Here is a 9,015-nt window from a genome sequence, read left to right on the forward strand (position 1 = left end):
TGATAACATTTCCCTTTTTTTCATGAAATTCCTTCATTTACTTTCTTAGCATGGTGAATTTTTGTGATTTGGGGTTTCACATTTGAATGGGAAGTTAACATCCCTCTCTGGGACATTGTTACAAAGTTCTTTGAATAATTGAAAATTCCTTGGAAGAAACTCAAAATTTTGATGCCCCATTTTTAGAAGTTGAGAATAATTTTTTCTTTTTAAAAAAAAAGTCTGGCATTTTTCTCATTAAATGTGGCTTTTTGAATTAAAGTCAAATTTTCCAATTTGATTCCACCCACAAGAAGAGAATTGATAGAATCAATTTTCCTTATGAATACATTTCTATATTGCAGTAGGTTTCCTTTTCTCTTTTCCCTATTATGCTGAATTGCTGATTTATGTTTCCTATTTTGCACGACCCCACCCCCCCACCTTCCCCCAAAAAAAAAAAAAAAAAACCGAATTCCTATATAATGTAAATGCCGTATGGCTATCAAGCAAGGAATAATAACAATCACTGCAGTTAGCACATTGGAGGTCGAGTTTCCTTGAATTAACTCATTGGAAGCCTGAGCTTCCTCAAATCAACTCATTTTCTCCCTCTTTCTCTATCATCTTCTTTTCTTTTTTCTTTCCTGATAGGACATTGGTTTATCAAGAATTGATCACCAAAGTGATCAATAAGAGACTCTTTGACCCTCGTGAACAGAATTGTCCGCCACCCATCAGTATTCTGAAATTTGAAATGGCATTAGAAGTTAAGAACATGGAAGACCCATAAGCTTTCTGCCCATATGAATGATAGCCATAAAGCTTAAGAATTACAAGGAATTGTCTAGTATTATATAGCAAATCCACATCTCAAATCCAAAATAGCAGTTCAAACAAGAGAAGTTAATTGCGAAAAAAAAACTTGCAATGCAATAACACAACAATCAGAAGTGGAAGACATCATCCTTTCCAACCTTGTTCCTAATGTTGTAATGATCAAACTTCGGATCGTTATAGTCCACTTGCCTTATCTCAACTGGTTTTGGTTCTGTCCCCGTAGCTCCAAACCCCGCTTCGCCATTTTTATCACGGTGACGGTGCCTGGTTCGATCTTTCTGGCTCTTAGAACTCAACTGATTGTACTGAGCACCCTCAGCAGAGCCATAGTGTTCTGTAGAGTCCTGTCGTTTTGAAGACCTATGCTTACCAGAGAGGGAAGGATCTTTGAGTGAGGTTGACTTACTCTTCTGAAGCTTCTGTTGTGTAAAACCATTACTTGCAGTGGGAACATGCAGAGTTTCAGAAAAAGGCAAAGGGCTTCTCTGTTTTTGGACTGATTGTGGTTCTGGCTTATCCTCGGGCATTACAAGAGTGTCTTTTATTGGAGTGAGACCTTTATTGGACGTCCGAGGCCTGAGGCTGAGAGGGATGAAGTAGAGAAAGATGTTACCAAGTGCTTCGAGTGCAAGTTTAAATAAATCTGCGAAAAGTCTCCCGAATGATGGCCATCCAGTGTCAGGGTCCTCGCCTAGGCTCTCCACGAGAGTATGCTTGTCTACTACAGTGGGTTGGTCTTGATATTCGCTTTCCGAGGCCTCCGTCTGCATTATTAGACACCCAGATTGATAGCATCATTACAAAACTAAAAAAATGAACAGGGAAAAATCTAAAGGGAAATGATGCAGTTAAACACTTGGTTTCTCTTCTATCAGTAATCTAGCACCATGGAAATTTGGCAGTTGGTTAGTTCTTTTAACTGTCCAATTGCAACCCGTCAGAAGTTACTCTGGTTAAACTGTTATAATTTTTGGGCCATGACCCACCCATGTCCGGGCTGGTTGGATGAATGGTCCCTATTTTGCAAGATTGTCTAATGTATGAAATTGGATTCAGTTGAAGGGAGAAGATCCTCTTTGGAAAAAAAGCACTCCAAATATTGTAGGCGAGATTGGGTCCTTCAACATGATGTGCGATTCCCTGTTTTTGATAATATGGATCCTATCACTTGCACAAAGCTGTCCACTTAATGAAATACTATATGTATGCCTACACTTTTAAAGACTGCTGAAAAGGACTTTCAAGGTTCTAAAATTAGATGATTAATCAAACTATTTGCGTTTGATATCAAATGTAAACCAGTTCTCACAAACAAAAGAACTGAAGTCGGACCAGTTACGGGCTGAATCCAGCACACAAGAAAATTCACAATAGTGAGTCCATTTCCCCATCCTCCATTCAAAAAAGGTCCATTTCCCCAATATTGAACAGTTAAAACAACACTTCTATTCATACTATCCGGAAAACGTGTAGTCGCTTACAGAACATTAAGAATAATTTCATGAATCCTGGTAGGTGGAATGACAGGTCAGATATGTTGGGGATTCCACGTGAAAGCAAAGATCCCACATCAGAAAAGCAATAGATGTGGATGGGCTTTATAAGGACTTGGGCACTCTCCGTTAAGGGCAAGCTTTTGAGGGTGAGTTCTACCCGGGTCCCAACAAGTGGTATCAGAGCCGGGGAGTGATAACCCGGTATGCCCTCGAGGATGGTGAAATTCGCTTGAGGAAGATCTCGGTAATCCTGGTGTGCCTCCGTGGACGATGAAATTCCCTTGGAGATCTCGTAGTTCCCACGTTGCACCCGTGCGGATGGGCGAGATTGTCCACATTGCTTCCATGTGGAGGAGGAGATTGTTGGTAGTTCCACGTGAAAGCAAAGATCTCACATCGGAAAAGCAATAGATGCGGATGGGCTTTATAAGGACCTGGGTACCCTCCCCTTAACGGCTAGCTTTTGAGGGTGAGTTCTACCTGGGTCCTAACAAGAAACACCTAAACAAAGAAAAGAAAAAACGGACAGCCTCATTGGCACCTTATACAGGGTTTGCTCAAAAGAAATCATCGGTGTTCGGTTGCACGTGGGTGGGCCTTTGCTGTAAGGAACGGATGGAAGGGTCTCTATTTTGTTTCTCAACTCAGTTCAAAACCTTTGATCATATCATCCCGTCTTGTAGAAGGGTAATTCCAATGCTTTTGGGAAATGGGAAATTTTAAATATTCTCTGAAATTAAATTTTTTTTATTATAAGTGAACCTACAAGGTATGAAATGTACCGTCTTTGAGAATGAGGGTCCAAATCCATGTTGAAGCACACAAGAAGCATATCCCACCAATACCGCGCCTACAACCATAATAATATCTGCTAGCAAAATTCCAATTACAATGTTAGTCATGTGCAAAAATGCGGTGCAGCGAAGTTCTCCTTTTAGTACCTAGATCAGATTTTATGTGGCCGTAATGTTTTTGTTTAGTTGGGGTAACCAAGATAACAAAGTGATATGGCCGAAATTACTACGAACAATAATGAATTAACAGCAAGAAAAAGATTATCCTAAGCCACCACCCATAACGACACTAGAACCGAACACCATGGGAATCTGTGCAGCTATCTTACCTACAGTTTTAGCTCTAGATCAGCAATTTGGAAAGAAATATGCACTTCGAGGATATTTGCAGCAAATTCAGACCGTAATTTTTTTTTATGGAAAATTCAGACCGTAATTCTGTATCCCTTTGTAGCCTTTTTTTTTTCTTCATGACATTTCCTATGAAAATATACTTAGATTAGAAACCAATGAATTTCTTGAGGACAAGAAGTATTAAAAATTGATTTACACAAGACCATATATTCACTTATATTGTTGGCAGTGTACTGTAAAGAGTATATCTAGATACTTGAACTATTCCGCAAGAAAAGGCATTTTGATATCATGAAATGGAGAAATAAGTTCTCTCCCTGCTAAAGGATTAGCTATAGTTCTTGCACTTTCCTAAGGGGTAACAACAGTAAAAAAATATATCGGCAAAGGGTCTTCTCTATTCCTTTCAATTCTCTTTTTATAGTGAATAAAAAGAGAATTGAAAGGAATAGAGAAGACCCTCTTAGATATCTCAGGATGATTTCATGTAGATGTTCTTCTCTGGGATTATGTAGGTATTGGAAGTCTTGGTGCATTGCATAAGTTAAATCTAGTCTGGTAAGGGTAAGATATTGTACAGTTCCTATCATGCTTCTATAGGTGTACAGATCCTTGATTTTGTTGCCCTCGCGTCCACTATACTTTTTATTGCAAGCAGTAGGAATAGGAGTATCAAGAGGCTTGCAATTTATCATGTTAAACTTGTTGAGCAGATATAAGCTGCACTTTCTTTGAGATAGTTGTGTTACATCTTTTGAACTTTCAACCTCAACTCCAAGAAAGTAACTCAAGCTCCTCAAGTCTTTCATAACAAAAGTTTCCTTTCAAGTTTTTCTTTAGTCTCAGAATGTCGGCACTACTAGCCCCTGTAATGATGATATTGTCTACACAAACCGAAACCAAAACCATGCCTGACTGAGTTTGCTTGATGAATAATGAGTTATCTTGACTTGCTTCTCCTATACCTATTGTTCTTAAGAGCTAGAAGGAAAAGTCAGGCTCGTTGGGCAGAGAAGCATCGGCGGTTGATGCCACGGGGATCTGGGTGTGAGCACGACGAGGCTGGGATCCTTTTGCTCTAATACCACTTTTGGTGCAGGCTAAGGAGAGAAAAGAAGAAGAAGAAAGGGAAGAAGATGAAGGAGAGGAGTAGGGAAGAAGATAAAGGAGAGGAGTAGGGAAGGAAGAGATTAGGGGAGAAAATGTTCACTCAATATTATTCCAACAGCTTTCTGTCCATGAATGCAAGCCTCATATGCTCAACTCGACTCAACTAAGCCTTTGTCCCAAACTAGTTGGGGTCGGCTAATGAATCCTTTAGAAAATTTTCACATGCAGCCCTCATATATATAAGCAAAATAAAATAGCATGGAAAATAAAATCCCTAAAAAAGGTCATCTTGGGCAAATATGCCACTTATTGGGCCCCACGAGTTCCTACGATCCTCATCAATTAGCCTTCTTATTAGATTTGTATTATTAAATGAGAGTCTAGTCTGTCATATTTTCACGATAATTCCATTAATAAAAAGGGTCAGACCCAAGATATTGACATGTTTTTTTATAGTGGTAGTTTCATTAAATTAGAGGAATAGGGACCGAGGTGGTCGATACAAGCGTAAAAGATATACAAACAAGATATATGAAATTAGCCGGGGGAATTAAAAAAAATCAATAACCGCCCTGTCCCACCCCAATCGAGCAAGTCAGTCGGTCTCACTATAGGCCGATTTCCTCACATGCTGATAGCCCTCTATCTAATCCTGGATTTCCTCCATGTAATCCACAAATTTCCAAGGGTAAGGCATTCTCATGTCCAACCATCTGACTACAATTAGTGAGTCCCCTTCAATAATTAGGCGACACAGCTCCCCTCTAGTTGTATATCTGAATATCTGATACCTTGCAGAATTTCTCTGACTTCTGCTTCATTTGAGTTTTTAATCCCAATCGGGCCCAAGAAAGCCCACAAAGTATGTCCCGTATCATCCCTCAGGAGACCTCCAATGCCTGTCAGACCAGGGTTGTCGATTCTCAACCTATCAAAGTTTAACTTCACCATTCCTTAATCCGAGGGCACCAAGTGGGAGAGTGTTTCTCCCACTTTTCATTACTAGCACAGATCTCATGCTCATTATGCCAAAGATCAAAAGAAAAATGAATCTAAAACTAGGCAGGATTCTCGCCCAATAGGTGACAAGCAAGATAATTTTCATGAACAAGAAATGAGGGATTTTCTCCTCACTTTTGAAGATGTGGCCATTCCTCCCCTGCCATAATACCCAGAGTAGCCAGCAATGTGAATCTCCAGAGTTCCCTCCCTCTAGACGGCCAACACGTGTGCTTCCAGCTGTCGAGGACAAGAAGCTCTGATACTTGCAAGGGGAAAGACCCAAGCTATGCCTAATTGCCTTAGGGTCCTACCCTGTGTGTGTGTGCGCGCGCGCGCGTGTGATGTGGGGTGGGGCGGGGGGGGGGTGTTGCAATGGATGAACAAATGGTCTACCGTTTCTCCCACCTCCACGCATAATTCTGAACTTCGAAAGACCTCTAGTCATCCATGATACAGAAATCAATAAAATGGTAGAGGAGTTTGTACGATTTTAGTCATTAATACATTTACACTAAGGAAGTCCCAAATATAACTGTGAAAATATGAGAATTCTTGCAGAATGAAGTTGTGTGAAAACAATACCTACAAAATAAAGTCAAATTCATGGAAATGTAAAATATCTGACAAAAAAGCTACACAAACACAGGATGAATAAGAAATTATTTCTACCATCTCACTAATTATAGTCATAATCTTGGGAATGTTGTGAGGGGCTTCTCTTATTGTCAGCTGATCAGGTGAGTATGCATGACATGATGCAGAAAGGAGGTTTCTGGACCAAACCTGAGGCAGAAATTGAGCTGTAGTACTGGTAATCACACTCATCTTGGTGAAGAGAAATTTGGCGGAGAGCAGCATTGCCTCTATCAATTACCAATAAAGAACATGTACGGCCATCATATACCACATCAAAATCACTAGAAAACTTTGCATCCTCACTAGGCCCATCCCTGTACCCTGCGACATTTGATTTCCCTCCAGCAACCGTCGTTACCCCTGCAACAAACATATTGTGAAAATGTTGAGTTAATATTTTTCAAAATACAAGAATACACAACTAAAATTTTCAATTTTCTCATTTCTAGGATTCAGCAGACTTAGCCCAAGAGCATCACCTGCTTCTCCAATCTTTCTAATAGCCAAATTGAAGGTATCTGCAACATACACGTTCCCTTTATCATCCACAGTGACGCCCTTTGGATGATTAAAACGAGCATCACTGGGTTTCCCATCTACATGTCCTGAGTAGCCCTGAAATGACCCAGCAACTAATCTTGCTCTGCTGTCTACAATGCCCTTCAATAAGTCCATTGCAACATATAAAATAACCAAACTTGAGAAAATTATCAGAAGTATAAAACTTGACCATGGGATTCTAGAGGACCTAAAGTAGACAATAAAATATGCTTTGAACACATTCAAATAATAAACAATCATAATATTATGGGCAATGACAATAATCATGATGTCATGGACATGATTATGAAGCAAAATGAAAAAACTAGTCCAAAATAATTTGTAAATAATATGAGATTTTATCGTAATTGATCAGAAAGAAAAGAAGTAAATTACAATTGATCAGCAATATTAAAATACAACTAGCGGCACAATTCTTGAGAAGCAATGCACACAAACGAACTAGGAATAACCATGGAAAGATAAAATACACCACAAATCACAACATAATTAAAGTTGTTCATTAAAAAGGTTTTTAAAAAAATACCAATACCGATCATCAATACAGAAATTGTAGATTTTAACTCTAGAGATGAATATGTAAGATATTATGTGGGCAATCATTGATCTAAGATCAACAGTCTAGATTGAAGAATGAGAGTAAAAGTGAAGTGGCTGGAGTTACGCATTGACCATAGTGGTCAGTAAAGGGTATATGGGTAATCAGTGCATCTCATCCTCTTGAGACATGGACGGTTAGTGTGGAGCCCATTTTAACTACATAAGTTAAGTCTGGATAGTGTAGTTGATTAAACAAAATAAGCCAAATAGAGTTCTATTGTGGGTGGAACTCTAAGAGGTCTTTTCTATAAATATGGGGTTGGTCTCCGCTGCCATCTAACTTGACCAAAAAAGATCCCCCCACCAGAGATCAGGCAAACTAGAGAGGCAGTAGAAGATCCAGCCCAATCGATCACCACCATGACCAATCATGATAAGTATCTTGTCTCTAGTTGTAATTTCCATTTTTGTATTCTATTAATTTGCATGATTAGATCGTTAGATCAATAGATTTATGTTCATGGTTTATTCTAGATTTATGTTAATTGAATACCATGATCCTGGGTTTTACATAATATAGGTATTAACTAAAAATGAAGAATGTGAATAAAAGACTATCTTACATAAACAAAGGATGGAAGCATACATTGTGACAGTGGTGGAGTAATCCGAACAATGTTACTATTTACGGAATCGACGGCAAAGAGCTCTCCATCGGGAGATACACGGATGGAATGTGGCTGGACTCCAAGTTTATTTCCTTCCACAAGAGTCTCAACCAAATACCCATTTTCAAACTGAACAGCATTCCCATCTGTGAAATAAAAGACATTATACTCAAATTCTCAACTCCCAACTAACAGACATCTGGCTAAAAAGGTAAAAGAATTGAAGAATGTTTACGTTTTTATTCTAAACTGACCTATTTCGGGTGTTTTCGGAGAAGCCCTCGTCCATTTGAGAAAAGAAGACACGTGTTTTATCAGAGGTTCTGAACAAAAAGAAAGAAAAAATGGCGAAACTGATAGCAAATCACTTTGAAATAAAAAAAAAAAAAAATGTTGAGTTCCTCTGATTACCTGCGGGAATAGCTTCAGCTCCTAATTCAAGAAGGAGAACTACAAAGAAAATGAGGTAAACAAGGGATTTTTTCATGCCTCTCTCTCTCTCTCTCTCCCTCTAAGCTGATAAGGAGCTGTCAGAGAAGGGTTTAAGAGGATCTCTGCTTGCGAAATAATAGAATCATGAGGGCGAAAATGGTTCTATTTAGCGTTTATGTAGTGAGGTTGCTTACAGTTTTTTCTACTTTTTCTGTCTAGGAAATTCCTTTTCGCCCTTTTATTTTTCTTTGCGTTTTAGCGATTTGAATGGGGAGAGTTGTTTTTTGGGGGTAAGTAAAAGGCAAAAAGCAAAAAAGTGGGACTTTCGTTGTTTTGTAAAAGTCCTATAATCCACGTTTAGCAGTCCTAGGACTACCAAAGATGGTAGTACTATCCACCATGCATGTCCTGATTTGGATTCTGAGAATTGATTGTGAGTACAGGCCCTGTTCGTTTTAAGTTGTGACAACCAATTGTGAGCCCAAACGTTTGATTTGGAGTCCAATATTAGGTGTTGGGCCCACAATTGGTTGCCACAATCTAAAATTTTAACGTTTTTTGACGTCAAATCACGTTAAAAGGGGGCGCATGCGTATTACAAGG

General features: G+C 39.0%; 1 protein-coding gene across 4 annotated transcripts; it reads right to left on the reverse strand.

The window, feature by feature from the left end:
- Positions 1–755: 755 nt before the first annotated feature.
- Positions 756–8,656, reverse strand: LOC143861309 (uncharacterized). 4 transcript variants are annotated; one of them, XM_077372245.1, is made up of 7 exons: positions 8,392–8,656; positions 8,235–8,303; positions 7,959–8,126; positions 6,691–6,861; positions 6,359–6,571; positions 3,098–3,183; positions 756–1,583 (listed from the first exon to the last, which is right to left on the reverse strand). In XM_077372245.1, exons 1-7 carry the CDS (start codon positions 8,465–8,467, stop codon positions 927–929), a joined length of 1,440 nt encoding a protein of 479 aa, XP_077228360.1. In that variant the 5' UTR covers positions 8,468–8,656; the 3' UTR covers positions 756–926. The 4 variants fall into 4 exon arrangements, with proteins under 4 accessions (XP_077228360.1, XP_077228359.1, XP_077228358.1 ...); XM_077372244.1 differs by having other exon boundaries at positions 3,098–3,186; XM_077372243.1 differs by having other exon boundaries at positions 6,691–6,871; positions 7,936–8,126.
- Between the last annotated feature and the right edge of the window lie 359 nt (positions 8,657–9,015).

This window comes from Tasmannia lanceolata, unplaced genomic scaffold (genome assembly GCF_043159265.1).
Source record: "Tasmannia lanceolata isolate RefF3 unplaced genomic scaffold, GAP_Taslan_0.1 ptg000037l, whole genome shotgun sequence".
NCBI lineage: Eukaryota > Viridiplantae > Streptophyta > Magnoliopsida > Canellales > Winteraceae > Tasmannia > Tasmannia lanceolata.